General features: G+C 36.4%; 2 protein-coding genes across 2 annotated transcripts in view; one reads left to right on the top strand and one right to left on the bottom strand.

Annotated features, from left to right (window-relative positions):
• The first annotated feature begins 217 nt into the window (after window positions 1-217).
• frk (fyn-related Src family tyrosine kinase) lies at window positions 218-19,791 on the top strand. The gene is made up of 8 exons (XM_051875612.1): window positions 218-1,036; window positions 3,174-3,295; window positions 10,328-10,491; window positions 10,811-10,979; window positions 11,086-11,244; window positions 15,329-15,510; window positions 16,093-16,270; window positions 16,908-19,791. The coding sequence occupies exons 1-8, from the start codon at window positions 639-641 to the stop codon at window positions 17,114-17,116; spliced, it is 1,581 nt and encodes a 526-aa protein (XP_051731572.1). The 5' UTR covers window positions 218-638; the 3' UTR covers window positions 17,117-19,791.
• Window positions 19,792-19,928: 137 nt separating this feature from the next.
• Window positions 19,929-26,114, bottom strand: part of LOC127502594 (heparan sulfate glucosamine 3-O-sulfotransferase 5-like) — a 32,753-nt gene continuing 26,567 nt past the window's right edge. The window contains exon 4 of the mRNA XM_051875613.1: window positions 19,929-24,341. Coding sequence (XP_051731573.1) covers window positions 23,408-24,341 — 934 coding nt within the window. The 3' untranslated portion in view covers window positions 19,929-23,407. The remainder of the gene's footprint in view (window positions 24,342-26,114) is intronic.

Below are 26,114 nucleotides of genomic sequence, written 5' to 3' on the forward strand. Positions count from 1 at the left end.
GGCCTACCTTAATCAAGAGTTTCTAAATAAAAAAGGCATAGATTGTAAAGAGTAGCCTAAAATTACTTGATTTTTACAATTAAGTTGTACAAATGGGTGTCATGCAACGACATTTGATTTAATGTACTTATTTTGTCGTGTTTTCATTTAGCTTATCAGCTGTACACTGGAATACTCATTGCGTAGTAGATATAGGTGGCACGGCATTTGGAGACTCTGCCTGAGGGCGTTTGGAAGAAACAACCTGTCTCAGAATCCTATCCGGCTAGCACGACAATTTGTGTTACAAACTCTAACATCAATTCTCAAGTTTGAACTTAAAGATAAATAGCCTAATAAGTTTCTGTAAAACGATATCTTCTTTGACAGGACCGCGAAGCGGAGAATGATCTTGAAAGGTGTTTGAGGAATAATGTGACCAGGAAATGCGAACAGATTTTTGACTGCAAGCAATAAATCGCCTTCATTCCTCTCGACGGGGCTGTGCTATCTCGTGTCACCGGTCAAAGTGTTTTCTCAAGCTCACAGAATGGACGAAACGCTTCGTCTCAAGCCCACTCAACCTTTACTAGGATAACATGGACCCTATGGATCACTGAAATGCGATTTACTGCTTCAATTTAACTTGATCTACACATATGGGACTGATGAACAATTTCACGATGGAAGACTTAAGAGAAAGGGTTTTATTGTGCTGTCAAAACACTTTCTCGTGTTTCAGAGACCCTGCGACTGATACTTCACCTGCCACCGAGAAACGGCATATTGAAGTGATAAAAAATGATTTTGTGAAAGCGCCCAACAGGGAGTTACCACCGAAACCTGTAGAGAAACCCGGCTACGTTTACGTTGCGCTGTACGACTATACGGCGCGTACGGATGATGATTTGAGTTTTAACGCAGGGGATAAACTGGAGCCACTCGATAAATCCGATGACTGGTGGTTTGCGAGAGGAATCAGCGGGATTTCAGCAAACAAAGAGGGCTACATTCCTGCTAACTATGTTGCACCCTTAGAAAGCCTCGATGCTGAACCGTAAGTTTCTGTGGCTCTTTAGAGCTAACCCTGAAACTGTAGCCTATGTCAATTAAAAAAAAAAAAAAAAAAAAAAAAAAAAAAAAATCTTTAAAGGGATTTCATATATCTGTACCACTGATGGTATGTAATTTATGATTTTTAAAGGTGAGATTAGTTGGGGGAGAGGGGATCACATTATGGTTTTGTTTGGAAGGATTTCCCTGACTGAGTTATGGTCAGAATGATCTGCCTTTCTCAACGCACCTGAGCATGAACATTATAGTTTATTTATCATGACCTTCCTGAAAAAAATCACAGACAGCTATCACATCAGATAGAATTAGTCATCTCTTTTTAACCAGCAGTACAACTGGCACTGTATGAAGTAGCACAATTGTATAACCCGTATTGTAATGCAGTGATTCTCAAACATGTCCTCAGTTTCCTGGGGACCCCCCACCACTGCACATTTTGAATGTCTCCCCTCATCTAACACAGCTGATTCAACTCATCAGCTCATTAGTACAGACTGCAAGACTTGAATTGGGTGTGTCTGATGAGGGAGACATCCAAAATATGCAATAGTTGGGGGTCCTCAGGACAGGTTTGAGAAGCACTGTTTTAATGTATAACAGTGTATTGTATTTTCATTTGCGTGCACATATGCCCTTGATGGGTTAGTTCACCCAAAAAATTAAAATTCTGTAATTAATTACTTGCCCTCATGTTGTTCCAAACCCGTAAGACTTTTGTTCATCTTCAGAACAAAAATTAAGATATTTTTGATGAAATCAGAGAGCTCTCTGATCCCTCCATAGACAACAATTTAATTACCCATTTTAATGACCTTTCTGGACCTTGACAATGGTAATTAAATTGCTGTCTATGGAGGAGTCAAAGAGCTCAAATTTCATCAAAAATATCTTAATTTTTTAATTTTTTGAATGAAGGTCTTGCGGGTTAGGAACGACATGAGGGTGAGTAATTAACGACAGAATTTTATCAGAATTCTGACAGATTCTGTCTCTGCATTGTCTGTTATTTCTTTAAAGGAAGCTGGTTAATGTTCAGTAGACAACCAGGAAGTTTTGAGCCTGTTAATGTTTCCTAAGCTGTGTGCAATATAGGTGCCATAAATCAATAAAAAATATTCACACCTTAAAAATAAGTAAATTAAAATAAATTGTTAAAAAAAAAAAACCTTTATTTTATTGTGCTAGACTTGTAATTGAGTTATTGAAAAGGGGTCTTTCTCTGTCAGTATTATTAACTCTAATAATGGTCAACATTTGTCATGTGTGATAGCTAGTGTGAGGCTAGTATGCTTTGTATGTCACTTTGGCACACTAAATAGTTTCTGACGTATGTACTTTCCAGTTTTTCCAGCTCTGCCACTAACTACGTAATGTGCTTTGAGTGTAAATTTGTTTTGTAAGGATTTGACATACTTTCAGTCAAATGTAGCCATTTGACAAGACTTTACAGTTCATTGTACTGCTGGTGTGTGACGTGTCATCATGTCTCAGCAAATTTTTAGCTGTCTGATCCATGTTGAAGATTTAGACACTACTTAGAAACTACTAAAACCTACTGGAACTACAAGGTCTCTGCAGTGTGTATATGTCAAAAATAAACACTGAGGAGACCAAAGGTTAGTTTATGATATAATAAGAATCTCATAGTCTTTGTTTGAACATGCTCAATTGTTATCTAGACCTGTACCCTTTATTACCCCAATGGTTCTCAACTGGCTTTACTTCAGAATTTCAGAACCCATGAAATGGCAACAACATATTAATAAATCATACAGAAGTAAACTAAAATGTCCTTAAAAGCAAACACTGAAATGTATTACGTTATCATGATCTGCATAGGTCTAACAATATGCCAAATTCTTAACATGACAGACATTGACTGGGAAAAGTAACAATTTTGTAAACTCATAAACAACAGCAGTAGTGTGAATTAGCAGCATAACATATGAAACAAACACTGGGCTAAATATTGCATTACTAAATGTTGTGTTAGACATTTTACCAAGTGACAGGTCAATTTACACCAAATTGATGTAGAGTTTGTTTGGATGTTTTGATTTTGACCTCTAATATTGGGTGATATCTAATTCAAATAACGTTGTGCTGCTCTTCCACTGCAGATGGTATTTTCCAGAAACAAAGCGCTTGGATGCTGAGAAGATGTTAACGTCTCAAGAAAACAAGAGTGGAGCTTTTCTAATCAGAAACTGTGAAAGCCAGCCAGGGGAACTCTCACTCTCAGGTACATTAACCTGTTTTTATTTCCTTAATAATTTTCACATGTGCAGCTGTGAAACTAAAAGTTATTATGGGGTTGTTTTTTGACATCAAATTAAAAAAAAAAAAAAATCTCTATAAAGGACTATTGCTCTCAAATCAGAAGATGTTTTTTCAAAGTTATCGTTTGGCTTATGTTATAAGTAATGACTTGACAGATTGGTGTCTTTGCCTGCTATGCAGTGCAAGTAAGGCTGTCACTAATGATTATATTGGTAATTGAGTAATCGTTTGATTATTTTGACGATTAATCGAGTAATCTGATTTATTTTTTCTGGTAATAAAAGTAGACTTAAGTGAACAATAACCATTAAAATTACTTAAAATACATAGGTATAATGACAATGAGGCAATAATAATTGGTTCATATAAAGTATCAAAAGCAAGTAATCATAGTTTTATTGAACAAAAATACTTGGCCTGCCCCCTAATATTCGACTAATCGTTAGTTGACTAGAAGAAGCTTAGTCGACCAAAATTTTATTAGTCAGTTTAGTTGCAAAAAAAAAAAAAAACTTGTGGTGAAGTCACACAGTCCGTGAGGGACAGATCATTAACCTTGTGGTAAATACAATATGCCAGGCAGGAAATTCAAACATTCGCCTATCATCCATTGACCTCAAATATGGCTTATCATTTGACATGGGCAAATTGCAATCAAGGATTTTTTTTTTTTAAATCGAGTAATCAAATTTAATCAAGGAACCGTGACAGCCATAAATGCAAGTACCCAGCTAAAATTTTTTATTCTACGAACGTTTCCAAAAATTCATTATTGGTTATGAGAATGCTAAAATGTCCAGTTTTCTTAATGTTAGTTTTGGAATGTTTTTTTTTTTTTTTTTTTTTTAAGGTTAGTATGATGTCCCTGTAACATTCTTTCAACTTCATTTTTGTTAACAACTCAATGTTATAGGAATGTTGATTTGTAACATTCCAAGAACATAAAAATGTCCAGTTTCCTTAATGTTAATAGAATGTCATTTAAAGGGTTAGTTCAGCCAAAAATGAAATTTCTGTCATTAAGTACTCATCATGTCATTCCAAACCCATAAGACTGTTCATCTTCTGAACATAAATGAAGATATTTTTTAATGAAATCCAAGAGATTTTTTTTTATCCCCCATAGAAAGCAACATAATCACCACATTCAAGGTCTAGAAAAGTCGTAAAGACATTGTTAAAATGAGACTAATTCCGCCATATTGCGCGTTGCACTTTCTCCCGTTCAAAACAATACGAGTGACGCATCTTGTGTTATTCTATAGTCTTTGGTAGAACCTAGTACCTAGTAGAACCTTCTCTTCACTTCAAAGCATTAATTTTGAACCACTGTAGTCATGTTGATTATTTTAACAATGTCTTTAATACTTTTCTGGATCTTGAATATATATATAAAAAAAACCTTCAGATTTCATCAAAAATATCTTAATTTGTGTTCCGGAGATGAACAAAGGTCTTACAGGTTTGGAACGACATGAGGGTGAGTAAGGTTAGTATGATGTTCCTGAAACAGTGGAACACCTGCTGTTGACAAGCAAAATCACTGAAGGAAAAAGAAATAAGATTAGAAACTACAACTGACTTCCAGCCACGGCCTTAGATGAAATCAACTGCAAATAAAAGAAGACATTAAATCTCTAAATATCTCAGCAGAGGATGATTAAACAACTCACAGCATTACATCTTGACTGTATGAGATCTTCCAAAAATGCTACAACCTCTTGTGCAAAAGTTGAGACACACTTAGACAATAGACATCAACTCTCATCATACAAACCTCAACAATGGTGACAATCAAAAAAATATTCATAGATAAATATTCATGCCGCAATGCATGCTGGGAGCCATGAATGAGTTTTGTTTGCTGACATGAAGCATGTCACAATTGTTGCCTTTCATGTGCCGATTGTTGATGCCTGTGAGTGTTTAAACAGCTCTGTAGTTAATAACTTAATGCACACAATATGTTTTTATAATTTATAGTATTGTGAATCACTCCCTCAACTGATTTGTTCAAAGACTAGCCTACTCTGTGCACCTCTGCTGCGAGTCACACAATGATCTGTGACTTTGCTTCAGAGGTTTAGCTGGCAGAAAAAAAAAATCATTGTTTTGAGTGACATCAATTAATACTTAGTGTTAATGAAAAAAACTCAGTGTATTGCTCAAAACTACTGTCAGGACTGCTGCTCTGCACTTCACTACAGTGTAAATACATTCTTTCCGCGCTGTTCAGTGCGTCGCACAGTTTTGGCCCACAGATTTCAAGAGTTGGTCAGCTAAATGAAACAGGCAATGTGCCAAATAGGTAGGCTAGGGGTAGTCGTGACAGCAGATGCAGCGTAAATTAATATTTAATATGATAAACTAATTTTGCGGCACACAAATTTATGTGTACACAGAAGAAAGCTCTGTCTATAGGCTCTGCCCTGGTACAGGTTGTGTCGAGCCATTTATTAGTCTGGCTGTTTGATGAGAAAGAGATTAAATGTAGTTGCAATAAACTCTGTAATAATTTGTACAAATGTATCAGATAGACTATTCTGTTGAGCGGAGCTGAGAACTGATGACAGCATGGCTTGATCTTTGGTTAACCAGTCAGCGGAAAGGGCCATTTTATTCCCGCCCATGTAGAGATCGAATGTTCAAGCTGTTTATCCATTTTGGTTTTATTTGTCTGTTTCGCTTTTTCTTAACTTGTGTCAACCGTTACATTTATTACCACAAACTACTCAATGTAAACTTTTTCCAGATTTAAAGACCAGTGATAAAGCCTAAATATTTTCTGCCCATGTAACGACTCATTTTCACTTGTTTATCAAATAAATAAATGCCAGCAATCGACATGTGATCATTATTTTCATCTCATCTTAGCACTATCAGTAATTTGTATTTGTTTCATGCTAAAATGTGGATGCTCAGTTAGAAGATTTAGCTGTCATCAAAAGCACAACTTAAGTTAAAGAATTTTAAATGTGTTTTTTAAACCAAGGCTGGAAAATCTGCTTCCTGATTAGTGACAAGAAAGATAAACAAGTGTTTCCTCATTCCAGAGTCTTTGTGTCATTTCACATGGTTTTTTTTATTTTTTTTATTTGCTCATAATCTTTTACAAGATTGACATTTGAGATCATGAGAGGAACTTAGGTGATAAGGACTCTGCCCAAGGTGCCTAGTTATAGCAACAGCCAATGTCGTCAACCAACATGTGACTAAAAGTAGCTGATTAGTGATTACTCACCAACTCATTAACACTAGACTGTGTCCTGAGCTTTCAGTGCCACTCCCTGTATCACAGATCAACCATAAACTACACAGAGCTCAGACTCAGCCTAATTCCTCAGTCCAGCAATGAAATGTTGCCACTATTTTTCCAAATTTGAGAGTGTGCACTTTGTTTTCCAGAAATTTATAACCTAAAGAAAAAATGGTAACACTATTTTAGATTCTTTTAACTATTTGCTTATTAGCTTGCATATTACTAGAATATTGGCTGTTTATTAGTACTTATTAAGCACATATTAATGCCTTATTCTACATGTCCTTATTCTACATTCTTAATCCTACCCAATACCTAAACTTAGCAGTAAAGCAGTAAATTAGGAATTTATTGAGGGAAAGGTCATAATTAACAGTGAATATGTGTTCCCTATACTAATTACCCATAAAATTATCATGATAAAGTTTTTCATATCAGTCATTACGATAAATGTCAAATCTTTATTTCTTTCAAGCAGAATTTTGCTCCTGAATGAAAATGGTAGAAACCAGACAGTTAATCGTGGTTTTAAACTACTCGTTATTGTCAGAACATGACAAAAACTTGACAAACAGGTGAACATTTCATAAATCTGAGGTGGTATATTCAAAAAGATTATAAATATAGCTGCAAGCAGCCATTAAGGGGCCAAGCACAAAGAAGGCATGATAAGTCATGCCAACAAGACTGGGAGCATCAGACCAACTGCAACAATGAGCAATTAAAGATCTATTAAGATGATTTTAGGCAAAATAGCTGAAAATGCAGAGATACAGCCTCGAGTCATTTTTGCATCATGCCTCAAATTCGTTGCTGTGGCGTACAAAAACGGTTTCGACTATCGAGGTGAAATCCATAACTTTTTGCCAGTATGGTCTGAAGATGACTGATAATTGGATTGAGTTGGATATTATTCGACTCGGCATGATGCCCTGAATCTAACGAGGCCACTTTTATTATTTTTGGGCAAATCAGTCAGAAGTTATGAGCAAAAATAGCCATTTTTCATATCTCCGGAGCAGCTCCAAAACACAGCATATAACCTCAGGTCATGCTTGTGATGACATGGACCAAGTTTGAACTCAATACGATAAAGCGTTGAGGAGATACAGCCTTACGTCTATTTTCGCAAGCGCTACATACAATTAGTTTGTGCGTTTTTGAAAGCGGTTTGACAAATCGACTTAAATTCCATAACTTTTTGTCGGCATGCTCTGAAGATGATCTGGTTCAATTTTTGTGAAAATCGGATCAACGGCCTAGGAAGAGCTTGAAAAAGTAGATTTTTCAGAGAAGTCTAAATGGCGGAAAAATTTTCATGACGGAAAATGATGTCATAGGGTGCAATTGAATCAGCTTGAGTTTTGTTTCTAGCACTTACGATTCAAAAGTTATTAGCATAAATGTGAGTGCAAATTTGGACTGCTGGTGGTGCTAAAGGGATTGAGTTAGAGACTCCAAATTTGCTATGGTGACAGTTCAGACTGTCCTCTATCAGTGTGCCAAATTTCACAACTTTTTAACATACGGTTCTATGGGCTGCCATAGACTCCCTGAGCAGAAGAATAATAATAATAAGAATGCCAATGATTACTACGCACCTTCGGTGCTTGGCCCCTAATGTTAATATATTTTTTTCTACATCAAAATATGCATAAGTATCATATATGCATTTTTGAAATGACTCTGCTTATATATACAGATGAGAGTAGGACATTATTCAAAATGGTAAAATGTATTTTTTTATTTGTGTACATTCAAAATGACTACAAAATGTCATGCCTTTGAAAAATAAAGAAAACATCAGATTGCGCTGCTAGCGCGTCTGGACCTTCTTTAACATTTTTCTAGCACACGCCACAAACAAAAACTAAAACAAAGTGAATACTTGACATGCCTACAGTACTTTTAAAAGTCTACATTTAGATTATTTGACATTAAATGCATTATATAAGTCACTGATGATCGCATGTGATCATAACGTGACTTACAGTCCGGAAAATACGGTAAGCTATATAGCAAATTATTTTGCGGACCCCCTGGCACTTTGAGAAATCCAGCGTTAGCGTCAGTTCTGGCAGGTCACGTCAGTCAAGCTCGCATCAGCTGACTCCCAGGTGACTTACGTCTACCTATAGGAATACGTCGCCTATCACGACATTCATATATAAGCTCATCAGTATTATCAGCAGCTATTGCATTTTTTCTGGAGCTAATTACCCTCCTCCATCCCCAGCTCCTCCTCTCTTCAGTCAGGATCGGCCTTATGATTCCCCTGAATCAGACTGATTCTTGAAATATGTGTACATGTTAACTTATTGACATTAATTATATCTGCATATGTTGGTTCTGTTCTGTTTACCCTAGGGGGGTTATTGCTGCTCTTATCCATGCTAGGCTGCATGAATGCGCAGGGAGTTCTTGCCCAGAACAGAACCATACCGCCAATACAAACTCTATGCAATTATCAATCATATTTGACAATAGTGGTCCTGACAGAACCACTAGTCTACACAGAAGAAAGCCCTGTCTAGGCGGTGCTTCGGTACGGGTTGTGTCGAGCCATTTATTGTTCTGATTTTTTGATGAGAAAAAGAATAAATGTATTTGCAATAAACGCATTAAGAATCCATACAACTCCAGCAACGGAGGATCTTCTGCTAACCAATCAGCAGAAAGGGGCGTTTAATTCCCACCCACGTGTAGAAATTGAATATTCAAGCTGTTTATTCATTTTTCTACCTATGAACGAAAAACAAAAAATCAAGCTGAATTCTCGTTTTTCAAAAACAAACTAAAAAACAAAAAAGGAGCCATTTTCTCATTTTTCTACAATCAATATTAAATCAAAAAACGACTGAACGAATGATACATGGATTTGTGTCCCTACCCTTAAATGACCGTAAAGATTTGTGAGGACATAGTGGGTGTGTCAGATCCGCATCATGTGTGGCCGGTCTTAAAGTGACCGCAGCCTTTTGAAGCTTTAATAAATATTTATCTATATTTAATTTATAACTTATGCAGTGAAGATTGTGAAGTGTTTGATAAATGTATTCAACTTCTGTATATTTCCTACCTTAGATAAAATATTTAAAATATTCTGTCTTTATGTTGTTTCTACATCAATTTTGAGATTAAATGTGAAATAATTACAATATAAAAATATATTAAAACATTTTTTTTTTGGGTGCGATTAATCGTGATTAATTACAGAAAAAAACTGTAATTAATTAGTTAATTTTTTTAATCGATTGACAGCACTAATATTATTTGGTTGCTTTGCCTTTTTTTGATGTGCACAATGTCTCCTGCCATTGAAAGGCCATTGAGCAAAATAATGCTATTTTGATGCTTTTGATTGGTTCTCTTGTTTGAATTTGCAGTGCACCAAATCTGCCAATTACATCAATCCACATTGCCACTGAAAGCTTTAGGCTACAACCTGTCTGAGAGTTGCCACGATGGCGAGTGATAAAAATGCATTCCAGTGCTGGAAATTTAAAAATCATTTAATCCAAAATTCTGTATTTAAAGGGATATTTTTTCCAAAAATTAAAATTCTGTCATTTACTCACTCTCAAGATGTTCCAAACCTGTATTCATTTCTTTCTTCCGCTGAACACAAAAGAAGATATTTTGAGGAATGTCAGTAACCAAATAGTTGATGGGACCCCTTTGACTTCCATAGTATTTTTATTTTTTTTCTTGATGTGCTCTCTGTCTGTTTTGCAGTGCTGGACAATGGAAAAGTGAAGCATTATAAGATCAGAAAGTTGGATAATGGTGGCTATTATGTGTCAAGGACTCGGAATTTCACTACGCTGAGAGAACTAGTGGAGCACTACTCCATTCATGAAGATGGCCTCTGTGTTCGTTTGGCAGAACCCTGCAAAAAAGTGTGTTGATAATTTTTTCTGTCAAAGAAAAAAGATTGAAGGGTTTATTTTGCAAAAATAATCAATATTAATTGAGAGAAAGACTACATTTTCTCACGTAATACATACATAAAAATAAATAAATAACATGAGGTATTAATTTGAGATTTTGTTCGAAGAGTGTGAGACAATAGTGAAAAATTTACAAAAGTATTTGACTGCAGAATACACTAGAGCAACTGACCAATTAGAATAATATGCCAGAGAGTTATTCAATTCAATGTTCAAATGAATATTCAATCAATACATATTTCCTTGCTTTTGTTTGTGTGTACACTAGACAATTGCTCCAGAGACTCATGGTCTATCTTATAACACTGTGGATCATTGGGAGATCCCGCGTTCCTCTGTAAAACTCCTGAAGAAGTTGGGAGCGGGGCAGTTTGGGGAAGTCTATGAAGGCATATGGAATGGCAGAACATCTGTTGCTGTCAAAACACTCAAACCAGGTACACACACAAACATAGATAAGATGGATACACATATGTATGATAGACATACAACTCCAAACATACATGCAGATGGCTTGCTATAGGTTTTCTGTATGTGCTATAGGAACTATGGATCCAAAAGACTTCCTGCGAGAAGCTCACATAATGAAGAAACTCCGTCACCCTAAACTAATCCAGCTATATGCTGTCTGCACTACGGAAGAGCCCATCTACATCATCACAGAGCTCATGAGCCACGGAAGCCTTCAAGAATATCTGCAAAGTAAGACACACTCGCACATGCTACAATTATCAAACACAATTATGACAAAAATCATAATTGTCAGGTATTTCCCTTACGCAAAGAAAATATATGAATGATCAATATATTAAATGATTTAACGATATATTTGAACATATACAGAATAATTTACAGTATTGTGTTAATATATTACAATATATTGAATAATACATAAGGAATTGCCACTTTTCATATATTGAAAAATATGCGACTATATTTACTAATATAACATAATGTATGTAATTTTATATTCAGTAATAAACTTCATAATATATTAATGTATATGTGATCAGATATGGTACTGCATGTGTAATATATTTCGGATATATTTACTCATGCAGTATAAACACATATTAGAGAAATATATAATGTCATATATTTCTTATATTTTATAATTATTTACATTATAAACATTTGATAATTTTTAGGCTAGTTAACAAAAGCACAAGCACACCTGCATGAACTAAAGTATTTAGCAACGCATTTAGTAATTCAGCTTTTTTAATTAAAAAAACAAATCAATTATAGATCAATTATACACAAAAAACAAAACAAAACAAAGAACAATATGAAATACAAAATATAGACACAACAGGAGCAGACAAAAAGGGAAAGCTGTTTCATAATTAGTTTAATAATTAGTTAATGGCATCAGCTGTAATTGTGATTTATACAATACCTGATGTTGAATTCTAAGTTCTAATACACAGTATGTCATGATCTCTGTGTTTGTCTTTGGACTTTTGTTTGTTTTGGAGCGTCTGGAATCCGCTTCTTATATGAGGGGCTCTGTCATGATCTCTGTGTTTGTCTTTGGACTTTTGTTTCACTTCCTGTCTCATGTGCCATAGTTGTATTTTTGTAGTCCTTTGTAGTTTTTCTAGTTGATTAGTTCTGTGATCATTCCCAGGTGTGTCAATTTAATTAATTATATGGGAGTATATGGGAGAATTATTTTTTGTGATTATTATGGATAATACATTTAATTATTTATTGAACATTTGTTATTTATAATATTGCTGTTGGTGTCATATTATAAAAATAATAAGCCATTGAAGGTTGTTTGTTAAAGCAAATTTCAAACAACACAATTGGTTGAGATAATATTGCTTGGTGGGTTGGGTTGGCTTGGCGCTCAAACTGAACAAATGTTTAAATTTCACAACAGAGCCACAATGTTTACACTTTTCTGAGAAATCAACCTTTGAGTGGCTTAATTACCCATAAAGAACTGCTTTGATGCCAGAAGGGGTCATTTACGAACAAGGAGCTGGAGAAAGGGAGGAACACAGTTTACACTGGCCATGATGCTTCCTTATTGCCATAATTTAAATGTCAATCATGAATGCAGTTAGCAACAGGTATAATACAGTTGTGGTCATATTTACATACACCTTGCAGAGTCTGCAATTTTTTTTTTTTCTATCAAAATAAGAGGGATCATAAAAATGCCTTCATTTCTGAAGGGTAGTAAATGTAGTAAATGGAAAAATATGATGTTTAATCAAAATAAGAAAAATAGACACATTCTTAATTCTTTTTAAAAGTTTACATCCCCAGCTCTTAATGCATCATGTTGCCTTCTTGAGCACCAGTTAATGTTTGCTGCTTTTGTAATAGTTGTGTTTGAGTTCCTCAATTGTCCTCACTGTGAAAAAAATGGATCTCAAAACATTCACTGATGGAAAAAGTTCAAATTTGCTGAAGAAGCTGGAAAACCAATGTATTTCTGAAGAACATTTAGCAGTTTAACATCTCCGGACAAACAAGGGACTCATGAACAACTATCACAAAACAAAAAAAATCATGGATCATCCTGGTAACAACACACAGTATTAAGTATGTAAACTTATAAACTGTGTAATTTTCTTAAATTCAGCTATTACTTTGTCTTGTGGACTACTGTATATGTAAACATTTTTGTTATTTAGCTTATTAAGGGCTGTACTAAATAAACAAGCAACATGATCTCTCGTTTTGTTAAAATATGAGTAATTTAGCAAAATCCGCAAGGTGTAATGTAAACTTACGACAACAACTGTAAGTCAGAAGGTATGATAACGGGTTGAACACTGAGGCAAGAGGAGTCTACCCTGTTGAAAAACAGCATATGCTGGTTAGGTATGTTTTGAAGCATGGCAGCTGGTTTGAGCTGGTTTAAGCTGGTCCTTAGTTGGTCCTTAGCTGGTTTAAGCTGGTCAAGTGCTGGTCCTAAGCAACTAGCTCCAGCTCAGGACCAGCTTATAACCAGTTCAGGACCAGCTTAAACCAGCTCATGACCAACTAAGGACCAGCATAAACCAGCTCAAACCAGCTGCCATGCTTCAAAACATACCTAACTTTTTTTCAACAGGGTGGTGTACCATTATTAAGATTTCAATGAGTTTAATGATTATTGATAGGACTTTAGTACTACTGTAAATGTTTTCCAATCAGCAAATTTTGGTTTAAAAACATTGCCCTACAGGGAGTTTAAAAGTTTCCAATTCTAGAGGGAGTTCCGTCGGCAGCTGGGGACATATGTAAGCCTGTGTTCAGAATTTCATCCACAGTCTAATGGGCAGACCGAGCAGGCCAACCAGGACCTAAAAAAAAATGCTTTCATTTTCCATTTCCATTTTGTAGTTTCAGCAATATTGTGTGATGTAATTTAAAAAGACAATAGTTAACAATTTTCATGATTAAGATTACACATTAGCCATAAAAAAAAGAGACCACATTTTCTAAAAGTTTACATGTACCACCTGTTTCTTGAATAATAACATAAAATGTTATTAAACATGTTATTAAAATGTTATTAAAACCTCAGTAAGAACTTCTGTAGATATATGACAGAAATAAAGTCAAATACGAGTAAATACGAGCAAGAGTTGGTTGTTAGTCGCCAGCAGCATACCAGCTCCAGACATTAGCTAAAATTACAACATCAGCATTTCTTCTGTGAAACCGCAAAACCAATGTTACTCACGTATGAAGCAGAAACAACGCAGCCTCTGCGTTTGTTTTCAGGCCTTCCCACTTAGATCTCTCCAGTGCTGGAAAACTTTTCTAATATTAACGCGGGTCCTAAAACTCTTGCCTGATCATATCCCTTCTTTTTCCAGTGATATTCCTCAGAGATTGTCTCTTCTGTATTGTCTTTCATCTCTCTTTCTACAATCATTCTTCAAATCTCCCTCTTGCTCACTCTCTCCTCCACCATCATATGCCCCCTAATGCTGATTGGCTACACGTTTATTGTGGTGCTCGGTCCGAGCAACTTTTCAACAGAGATTTCGAAAAATTGCTTACTGCACCTTTAAGGCTCTGGATGGAAGTCAGTTGTAGTTGTTTTGTTCTGTCTCCTGTCTTTTTTCTGTTCTTGTTGTTTCTCTTCCCTTCAGTGATTCTGGTCAACCATCACTTAATTAGTAACATAATTATATAATTATTATCCAATTATCATGCTGGGAACTAGAAATTTGCTATAACTAATTCAATTTGAGTTCTGCTTCAGTTATTGAGTTCACATAACTTTCAGTACTATTTCAGTGAAGTGAACTCATTTTTATTTAGTACATTGTTAGGTTTGACAGTGTAGACACAGGGGGAAAGGTGGGACTGATTCTTAGGGCCCAGAGAAATTTTTTTATTGTTATTATTTTTTTATTTATTTGAATTATCCATATTATAATATATCATATAAATTGCATATTTCATAAAGGTTATTAACAATCCATAGGTTCTTGAGGTTAGATTATTTTGAAGAAACCGTTAATTTGTAAATAAAACAGAATATACATTTTACATACAGTACGCTAAATGTCCTACTTTTCAGGTCATATTTTGAGCAGTCAAATATTTAATTTTTAATGCATTAGAGTATTTGACTAAAGAAGCATGCAAAACGCTGTTCTCTCTGACAGTGCTGCTGAGGTTATGACCCACATCACGGTTATGGATTCAGACAAACCTGTTGATTGAGGGTCTGCAGCCCACTTCATTTGTCAGCATATCTGATACCACACATCGGATGTGTGTTAACTGTATTTATTGCCTATTCTATCTCTCTCTTTCTCTCATACAGAAGACAGAGGTGCTTCTCTGCAAATGTCTGATCAGATAGAAATGGGAGCACAAGTGGCAGCTGGCATGGCATACTTAGAGCTGCAGAACTATATTCACAGAGATCTTGCAGCTCGGAACGTTCTGGTGGGAGATAACAATGTGTGCAAGGTTGCCGACTTTGGCTTGGCACGAGTTTTTCTGGTGAGAAATAGTCTATATTTTTATATAAAAAAGGCTTGACCTCTCAGCTTGCCTATAGGGCAGTGGTTCTCAAACAGGGGGTCGCAACCCAAATATGGCTCACATGTCTCTCATGATAGTGTCACGGACAGCAGGGAAAATATATGTAGGGTAAATGCAAAGAATAACAAGCAACTAATACATAGTACTATAAATAACCTTAGCTACTTATAAAAGGGAGGAGTAAATTCTTCACATATTTTTTGCTGTGACATCAAAGGTTGTGCATTTGGTCAGTTTTTTTCAGTATTTGGCCCAGTGTTAATCCAAACTTCTGCTGTTGTTTATTCATTTACAAAAAGTTTAATTTCCCTATTCAGTTTGTCATTTCAATAAATTTGCATGATGTTGGGTCTGTCCAATTCATTTTAAGGACATTTTTGTTTATTTTTATACAATAAACAAATAACCAATTGATGTGCAATATGAAATCTGGGTTCTGTTGCAAACCAGTTGAGAACCACTGCAGTAGTGTATGCCCTGATTATATATAAAGAATACAACAACTGTACCTTTAATTTCTTCACTGCATGTGCTCTTTAGAAGGACAATGAGGACAGTGGTGAGAATGTTTATGAGGCCAAAGAAGGAACCAAGTTTCCAGTGAAATGGACTGCACCTGAGGCCATCAACGAGAATAAATTTACCATCAAATCTGACGTCTGGTCTTTTGGGATCCTGCTGTATGAAATTGTGACTTTTGGACAGATGCCTTATCCAAGTACGTCTTTCTCGTATATTATTGGACTTTTTAGGGATGTTGATAATGCTGAGGTGAAGTTTTGTTGGAATAATACAATCTAGAAGAAAAAAACTGGCTCTGACAGACACGAGTCAATTCCTTTGAGTCTGATTCATCTCTGAAATTAGATTTCTTTATTTGACTTCTTTGATTTGGATAATGTTGAGAGAGATTAATATATGGCAGTGGTATTGGGACATAATTTGTCCCTATCCCTTAAGCCTTCTCCTACACCGACCCCTAAACCCTAACCACATTGAACCCGCTGATCAGTAAAGGTGTTCTTGAAGGTCCAGGATGAAAGCCATTGTTTTGATCATGGTACTGTAATATGAGCTTGATTGGATGCATTGCTGCTGACCTCAACAACAAGAGACAGGGTGTTTTTACCTCCTTTTTAAAAAGTTGATTTTCCTCTCTATTTGATTAGTTTCATTTTATTATTTGCATTAGCATTGCTAATTTTTTTCCCTTCTGATCTCACCTTGACCGTATCAGAACAGACCTGCGACCCAGCTGAGAACCATTGTAACATACTAACATACTGTACTACCATCATGTTTGACCTTGTCAAAGCATTGAAGAGTTTTAATGTTGATTTTCTCTCTTTCTCCAGCCATGACAAACTTTCAGGTGGTCCAACAGTTGCCCAAAGGCTACAGGATGCCATGTCCTCTAAACTGCCCAAAATTTTTGTATGACATCATGTGTGAATGCTGGAAGAAAGTCCCTGCAGACAGACCTACCTTTGAAACTCTGCAGTGGAAACTCGAGGACTTCTTTGATATGGATGTCAGCTCTTACGATGATGCAAACCGCTACTAAAAAACACTACTACTTACAAACTTAAGGGGTTAGTTCACCCAAAAATGAAAATTCTTTCATTTATTACTCACCCTCATGTCGTTTCACATCCGTAAAACCTTCATTCATCTTTGGAACACAATTTAAGATCTTTTTGATGAAGTCTGAGAGCTTTCTGTCCCTCCATAGAGATTCAACGCAACTACCACTTTCAAGGTCCAGAAAGGCAGGAATGGCATCATTAAAGTACTTCATGTGACTCCAGTAGTTTAACGTCAATTTTATGAAGCGACTCGAGTGCTTGGTTTGTGCAAAAAAACATAATTTACCACTTTACTTACAAAAATATTGATCTGCAACGCACGTTCACGAGAGATTCACAATGTATGCGTGTTATGTTCAGACTCGCGCGTCAACGCAAATGCGCGAGTGTTCATGAGAGCATCACGACGCATGTGTTTTGTGTTCACGCGAGAGCTGACATTGTTGCATGAACATGCTTTGGATAATATTATTTTGCAAAAAAAGTTGTAAATTATGTTTTTCAATTTTGGGTGAATTAACCCTTTAATATAACTGTAGATGAGTCAATTGCAAGTGGGTTTTGGCAAGCCAGACTGAGATGCCATTGTAGTATAAAAGAAACAAAATGCCTTTATGTATTCTCAATGTACACATATAATATGCTCAACGTACTTATCATCAGGGCCGGCCCTGACCAATTTGCTGCCCTAGGCAATGTTTTACCTGGTGCCCCTGGTATTGCAGCCAATTCCACCACTGAATAAAAAAAGCTGATAATGGTGAAACTATACAAAAATAGCACCTAAGTCACATTATAGCTTAAACACAAATAGCAAGAGTAATTACATCTAGCGTTCATGCACAAAACATGTATTCATTGAGCACTTTTCTGGCATACTGTTTAATTTTCAAAAGTGTTTGTTTTCCAGTAGATGGCAGAAATCTTCCACTAAACTAGCACATTTTTCATGTTATCATTATGAATGAAATCATTTTGAAAAAGAATTTTACATAAAACGTTGCTATTTTAAGGTAAAAATAACTGACGTTAACTCCAGCTAGATAGCTAGCTTTTTCAAAATAACCAGTTGTTATCATCTAACTACTATGCAATTAGATAAAATGTTCATTCATTGTATCACATTACCTCTGTCTGCACTGCGCAGACCGCATGACATCAATATCAAAGTATCGAGAGAACGATTAGAGAGCAGATGGCTCCATATGCTTTGAAAATTCTCTCGCTGTACTTTGATGTCATACACCGATCGCAACCCATTCATTGGTTGATTTCCCTGGAAACTGCTCTGTTGGTTTAAACAGAAAGATCAATAGCATTAGTATGTGGCGGCACTGTCTGTTCTGTCGACCAGTGACAAACTGGACAATGAGTGGGGTGGATGTTGTTTTAAAACAAATACTGTATGCATAATTTGTGCAGTTTTGTTTTTTGATGCCATTGAAAACGATTTTGCACAATTAACAACATAATTCAGCTTTAAATCAAATGTATACTCTGAGCCTTGTGATAGTGAATTGTTTTTTTGTTCTTTGTAGGCAAATCTGTATTTTCTTGTGTGTGCATACTGTGTGTCAGCAATATCATGGTAGTTTAGTGTCACTTTACTTGCACTCATGCTGGCACCATGAAGCTGAAACTATTGAGGAATAATTATACAGAGTCTGGGCGACACACATGTATGGATCAGATAGCAGCATAGCCAGATTTACCAGTTTCAGGATAAGTTTAAATAGCGAATGAGTCACTGCCTGTCAGCCTAACAGCATTACTGGCTCAAAGGGAGGAATGCTCAGAATTCGCTACATATATTTGCTCACAGCATTAAGTTCTATGTGACAGTAAAGGCATACTGAGTCTAGACTCTCATTTGAACCTTAGTGAAGACTGTAATTATTAGATGTATTGTACAATTATAGTGATTTTTAAATGCATTTTAGATCTAAATAGTTTCTTTGAGGTTAATTTACAGACTGTGATTCTATTTCTTATCCTTTTATAAGAAGATAAACAAATACATTTTAGATCTAAATAGAGATTCTTTGAGGTTAATTTACAGACTGTGATTCTATTTCTCATTGTAAGAAGATAAAAATATACACTACCATTCAAAAGTGTGGGGACAGTAACTATAACATTATCAGTTTCCACAATATGAATCAAACAACATATTGATCAAACTTATAAGATTATAGTATAAAATGTTTGGTGATCAGCAAATCAGCATGATTTCAGAATGATCATGTGATACTGAAGACTGGAGAAATGATGTTGAAAATTCATCAGCATCATTTGCCATCATGAAATTAATATAACATTATAATGTATTTTAATAATAAAGTATTTTAATAATAATGTTACAATTAACTTGTACTAATGTTTACAGCCTTGATGAGCATAAGAAACTTAATTTAAAAACATTAACATCTAACCAACCCCAAACTTTTGAATTGTGTGTACAATTATACAAGTACAGACCAAAAAAGTAGGCCTACAACTGTAATGTAAAATTCATAATAGTTATTACTCTACATTTGTAATTGAAGATTGAAGCATATATTTAATATATTTTTTTTGTAATTCATAACAAAAGAATAATGTATTTGTATATGTATATTCACTTAGTGAAATAAATTTTAATACTTAATAATGATCCTGGACTATGCTTTATATCTCCACCACATGGGGGCACTAACAACCTTGGATTTTCAGTTGGGTGTCAAATTAAGCCTTGCTTATTCTTTCACCTACCCCAGCAGTGTGACCGCCATCAACTGACTGCACAAGCGCCTTCTTCTCGTTTATAGTTAACGTCAGGGGCGTCGTAAGTGGGGGGAAAAGGGTGACAGAGTGCATGGGGCCCTCAACGATCCTGAAATTATTATTATACAATTGCGCATATACACGGTGTCTGCGCTATTTCTCTGTTCGCAAGCTTTGGCACACGTCTGTGTAGGCGCCTCCTACAAGCACAGCATGCACGCAATTCACATTATTTGATTGGTTGTCTTGGAACATTGCAAAGCGCTAAATGGCTGAGGGAGAGCGGATGCGCCGGACTCCGGAGTGTGGTGATCTTCGAATCGCTCCGCCGCCGCCGTTCAAGCTAAGATCAGGAAAAAAGTAAACAGTAAGGGAAAACAATTCCTCATAAATTTCTTTCCAAAGAGACCAAGTGAGAACCTATATTTTTCAAGCGAGGCGACGGCGACCTATATGCCGCTGTTTACGTTGTGTAAATAGATGCTTGCTGAACCGGAGTCTGCATAATGAGAAACAACTTGTTTCTAAGCCGGTAATAAACGCTCTTATCGTACTCTAAACACCGAAGTAACACGAGAAGTGTGTGACAAATCATTAGAGAAACTAAATATGGAAAACAATATGTAAACCATGTTTGTGTGGATCTTGCATTAAAATATTAATATGAGCAAACTTGGTCATATAATTTTAAGATAGTGTGATATAATAAACTAAAAAAAAAATGTATATCAAAAACAATTCAAAATATTAAACACTCACAAAATTCATCACAAGATCCAGGCAGCTATTGTTTACAAATCCAACACACTTTTAACATTTTACAGAAATGACAAATTATTTAAAATATATAAAAATTGGCCATCTTAGTAACAGTCATGAAAGAGTAATATCAAAAGTGTCATTATTTCTACCAAGTTTACTATTCAGCAGCTATTCTTAAACTATACACATATTATGGTAGCATAAATATCAGACATGTAGCCTAAAATATGGCTCAGGATAATATCAATCCTATGTTCATCATGCTTGTAGAGGTACCTACAATGTTAAATAGTTTAGAAAGATTGTAATGTTTTGGAATACAAGGCACAATGTCTGTTAATAAAACACAAAACTGTCATTTTTATGTCTAATATTACTGGGGTGCTCTATTTATAGCACAATTCAAACACAAGAGTGTTACATGATATATAGTACAACTGTTTTTCTATCAGTGAGTGCTCTGTGTATAACTGTACACTATTATTTAAAAAAGTGTGACATAAAATAAAAATACTATAATAATAAGGGGCCCCCGCACACTGTCTTTGCGTAGGGCCCAGGAATCGGTGCTACACCCTGGTTGACGTGGTTGCCTTTTTATTTTCTAAAATTCCAGAGGCAGTTTGAAACAAAACATTTTCTAAACCAACATGTAGTAGCAGTGAGAAGTACTGTGGCGGACCAACATCAGATCATATTGTAAAACATCTATTTTTTGTTTTTATGTCAAGCATGAAACCTGTCTCTCTCCCCCCATTTATAGCAAAAACACTTGAACAAGTTATTTTCAACTAGGTATCATTTCTCCTGTTACAGAACAACCAATCAGGAGTTAAAAGTAGCCACTCAACTGAGACTGCCTTGCTGTCGGTTACTGAAGCTCTATGAATTTCAAGAGCTGATACCAAATCATCAGTTCTCATTCTGCTATATCTATCTGCAGCTTCTGACATTGTTAATCATCAGATCCTTCTGTCCACCCTCTCATCACTGGGCATCGCTAGAACTCCACTTTGCTGGTTTGAATCCTACCTCACAGGTAGGTCTTTCAAAGTTGCCTGGGGGGAGAGGCATGCAAAACACATTAACTGGTCGCCGGGGCACCTTAGGAATCAGTTCTTGGACCCCTTCTCTTCTCCATATACACAACATCACTGGGACCCATTATACAGGCACATGGTTTCTAAAATTATTGCTATGCTGATCCCACAGTAGCTGCACAGATCTAAGCCTGCCTGGCAGACATCTTGGCATAGATGAAAGAACATCACCTGCAACTCAACCTAGCAAAGACAGAGCTTCTTGTCTTCCCAGTGACTTCACAGTACAGCACAATTTCACTAACTTGCTATAGGTTCAGCAACAATAATCCCATAGAGTTCGGCCAGGAATAATTTTTGATGACCAGCTGACCTTCAAAGACCACGTTGCTACTACAGCACGATCCATGCAGGTTTGCACTGTACAACATCAGGAAGATCAGGCCCTTGCTAACTGAGCATGCAACACAAGTTCTCATCCAGGCCCTTGTTATTTCGAGGCGGGACTATTGCAATGCTCTTCTAGCTGGACCTCCAACATGTGCAATCAAACCTCTTGATTCAGAACGCAGTGGCTTGACTGGTCTTCAACAAACCTAAAAGAGCCAATGTCACAGCGATAACATAAGATAATAGGGCTGGACGATTATGGCCTAAAATCAAAACCTCAATTAATTGAACATTTTACCTCGATTACGATTAATGAACGATTATTTTGTTTCTGTTTTTTTTTTTTTTTTGCCCTCATTAGTTTACTGACAAGGTTTGTACTGTAAATATGATTGAATATTAAAGGTGGGATATTTTTTCCTATTGAAAGTGTGATTGACATAGCTCACTTTCAGCAGTTATTTCATCTATGGTTCGTAACATTTCTTAACAGCGCAGCTACTGTTTGTATCAGTGTTCGTGCCACAATGCAGCTGCGCGAGCACGGTAGCTCGATATAATACACATCCGATCATCTACAATCGCTTGTCCAAACTGGCAAACCTTAAAACACATACTGACAAAGTTTAGTGAAGTTGCTTTCATGCCACTGACTGGACGGGGCAGAGTCAGGTGGCTACACACATGGTAGTATGTTTTTAAGGGGGAAGTATTAACAGGATTAAAAAACCGAAATAACCGACATGGGAAAATTACGTCGGTTAGAGGTTCTGAATTTCGGTTTCGATTACTTTTCGGTTAATCGCCCAGCCCTATAAGATATATATTTTAATAACTGTGCCAATGGGAGGGAAAATGCTTGTTTTATTAATCATAGCCAAACCCACACACTGTAGAAATCCTAATTAGGGGCCAGGCACCGAAGGTGCGAATAGACACCTATTGTATCTGTTAGTTTTCTTATTCTTCTTCCGCTCTTTATGGCATATGGTAAAAAGTTGTGAAATTTGGCACCCAGATAGAGGACAGTCTCAACATTAAACACAGCAATTTTGGAGTCTCTAACTGAATCCCTCTAATGCCACCAACTGTCAAATTTTGCATGTATCTGTTTTTCCCCATACAAAAGGAAGTCAGTGGTAACCCAAACTGTTTTGCATATATATATATATATATATATATATTTTTTTTTTTACTGCAGTGCTCTTTGACACATTTTGTCACATTTCCATGCAAGAAAAGCAAAATAATAATAATAATAAAACCAGCATATTACAGAAAATGCTGCTAATGCTGCAGATGTTCATGTAATCCTCAGGGCCAGTTGAATGTCCTGCCTGTGATTTGATAGAACTTCTGGTTAAATGGGTGGAAGAAGCGTTGCAGTTTTTCCTTGATGGAAGGGTTTACATCCGGATGGATCCGTCCCTTACTGCCCGCTAGGCACTTGTTAAATATGAAGTTATATCGTAGACAGAAGAACCCACGTGTTGCGTTAAAGTACAGATTGTAATGGCTGATCTTTGAGGGAAGGTTTAAGAAATGCTCAACCAGCTTAAGTTCTGGCAGTGGGTCTATAATGAGGCGGTCTCCATCAACTACATGAAATTGCTCAACAGGGAAGTACTTTAACCAGTGTTCTAGGTACTTGGTGTAGATGCTTGTCCGTACAGCCTTGTACTTTGTGTTCACCTCACAAGTGTTGGTATCAATCACAAGTTCCTCAAACTTGTCATATGTTTTGTTTTGGCGCACTTTCCCCTCCAGGACCTGTGTGTAGTCAGAAACAGTGCGGGTGGTGGGCTCACGCACGATCACCAAAAGCTTAATGGAGGAATTCATCTTAAAAATCCTCTCAGGTACCTCCTCAGTGATGAAATATGCAGGACTCTTCTCAATAGTTATTTGATGAGGAAAAGAGAAAGGCATCTTTTCGCGGTACCAGTCAATGCCACGAGCATAGTTCTGGTCATTGTCGAAAAAGTGGACCTCTTGGGAGGCCTTGACAACAGCAGGGTGAAGACTGAGCATCTCCAGCAATGCGCGTGTCCCACCTTTCCTCACCCCAATGATGATGGCTCTGGGCAACTGCTTAATGAGGTGATGCATTTGCAGTTTCTCCCTTGTGCTGTTGGTCCTGCGCAGCTTGAGACGATGAGCTTGTTTTTGCCACAACATATGTAAAGGAGTCTGCCATGACACACCAGCAGGGGGCATTCTGTCCTTAATGGGGCAGATAAACTGCAGCCTGCGATGAGAGAATGAAACACTTCTATATACTGTCTACTTTTTATGTACTTCTCAGAAATATACTTAAAATTACACTCTAGTATACTTATTTTGACAGACAAGTACATTTTATGAAGGTAAAATGATGCCTAAAAGATTTGCATGCGCAGGGTAAGATTTGTGAAAGTGTACATAAGATTGCAAGCATAAATTAAATTTGCATGCTCAAGAGAAGCTTTGTAAAGGTGTAAATCGCCTTTCAAGTGTAAGAAAAAAAACTGTAGCATTTTTCTGGTTTTTTTTTAAATGTAATTAGTTTTTTAGTTTTTTTTTTTTTTTTTTTTTAAATGTACACACAAATCCAAGAATTGCACACACAAAATGCAAAATGCCTCACATCGATACTTTCGATACTGATATTGTATCGAAAAGGATCGATCCTCACATAAAATATCGATATTAAGGTGCTTTTTAACCAGTTATTTTATTTATTTAATATTGAAATTTAATTTTTAAAATAAGCTTTATAGAACTATTTCTCAGATGCAGCTCCTTTTACATCTTGTATGCACTATAGACTAAAAAAAGATGGATGTCACATCTTCACTCTCTTCCATTGTAGTAAGTGACACCGACAGTGTGCCAATATGGTGCTAACATCTTGGGTTTTGAGTCTGCGCATAGTGAACTTGGAGCCCGAGTCTGTGCAGTAGTGAGCACGAAGTGAAGCCGCGATATCAAGGTCCCGCCCACACTCCCGCAGAATCGGTTACAGTTTACTGCAGAACAAAACATTATGTCGGTCTGAAATAAACAGTTCTGGAACTTTACAAATTATAGTTAAAGCTCCAGTCTCCCCCCGAAGATCCAGAAAATAGTCCGTTGGTGCTTCAGTGATGACTTTGCTCAGAGAAGCTGTCAATCATAGCGTCAAAACCCACATTTTTATAGCATCAAATAACTAAAACCAAACTTATTTAGAGAATGAACACTTGAACTAACATCAGCGTGATATAAACCGCCTAAAATTACAGAAACAAAAAATATTTAACGTGTAATTTGATTGTTTAGTTTGTCTCACGTCCCATTACATTACATGGAGAGGGCCATGACCTATACTGCATCCAGCCACCTGGGGACGATCGAGATACTTTGGCTTCACTTTTCAGGACTCGTGTGGCACGCTAGGTATGCACACATCACTCCTCTCTGCTCGGTTGTCTTTTGGTGTGATTTTTTCCCCCAAACGAGTTCAGCGGAAATTTCTCCATGGAGCCGATTCTAAAGATTTCATTGGCCATGTCAATCACGGTAATGATTGCCTACACCAAACACTGATCCCTAAACCTACCCGTCACTGTAACTTCAGCCAATGAAATTGGTTGCAGGGCGGGATTTCTGTTGTACTAGTTCGGGAAAAAAAGCTGTGTTTTGTTGTCCTGCCATCACGTAAAGTGCATGCTTTAAAATGAAAAAGTATCAGTATCGACAGAGATATTGGCCCTGTATTTACTGGGTATCGGATCGATACAAAATTTTGCAGTATCGCCCACCCCTTTTGCAAGCACGAGGAGGAAGGTGGGTTCTTTTTCTTCATGTAGCCAATCAAATGAGGCTCTTGCTGGCTCTTGATTTACTCTTATCTGATTGGTTCAATAAACATGCCAGACGCCAGAGCACATCTTTATCATCATTTGGCTCAGCATCGTTCTAGTTGCCAGAATGGTACTTTCAATGCACATATACATGTTTAAATAAATAAATAAATAAATAAGGCATAACTGCTTAATAA

The sequence above is a fragment of the Ctenopharyngodon idella genome, chromosome 20, assembly GCF_019924925.1.
Source record: "Ctenopharyngodon idella isolate HZGC_01 chromosome 20, HZGC01, whole genome shotgun sequence".
In the NCBI taxonomy this organism is placed as follows: domain Eukaryota; kingdom Metazoa; phylum Chordata; class Actinopteri; order Cypriniformes; family Xenocyprididae; genus Ctenopharyngodon; species Ctenopharyngodon idella.

Coding starts and splice junctions, on each gene's coding strand:
- frk (XM_051875612.1), top strand. CDS start 639: ATGGGACTGATGAACAATTTCACGATGGAAGACTTAAGAGAAAGGGTT. Junction 10,492..10,810: donor TGGCAGAACCCTGCAAAAAA/GTGTGTTGATAA, acceptor TGTGTACACTAG/ACAATTGCTCCAGAGACTCA. Junction 10,980..11,085: donor TGTCAAAACACTCAAACCAG/GTACACACACAA, acceptor TATGTGCTATAG/GAACTATGGATCCAAAAGAC.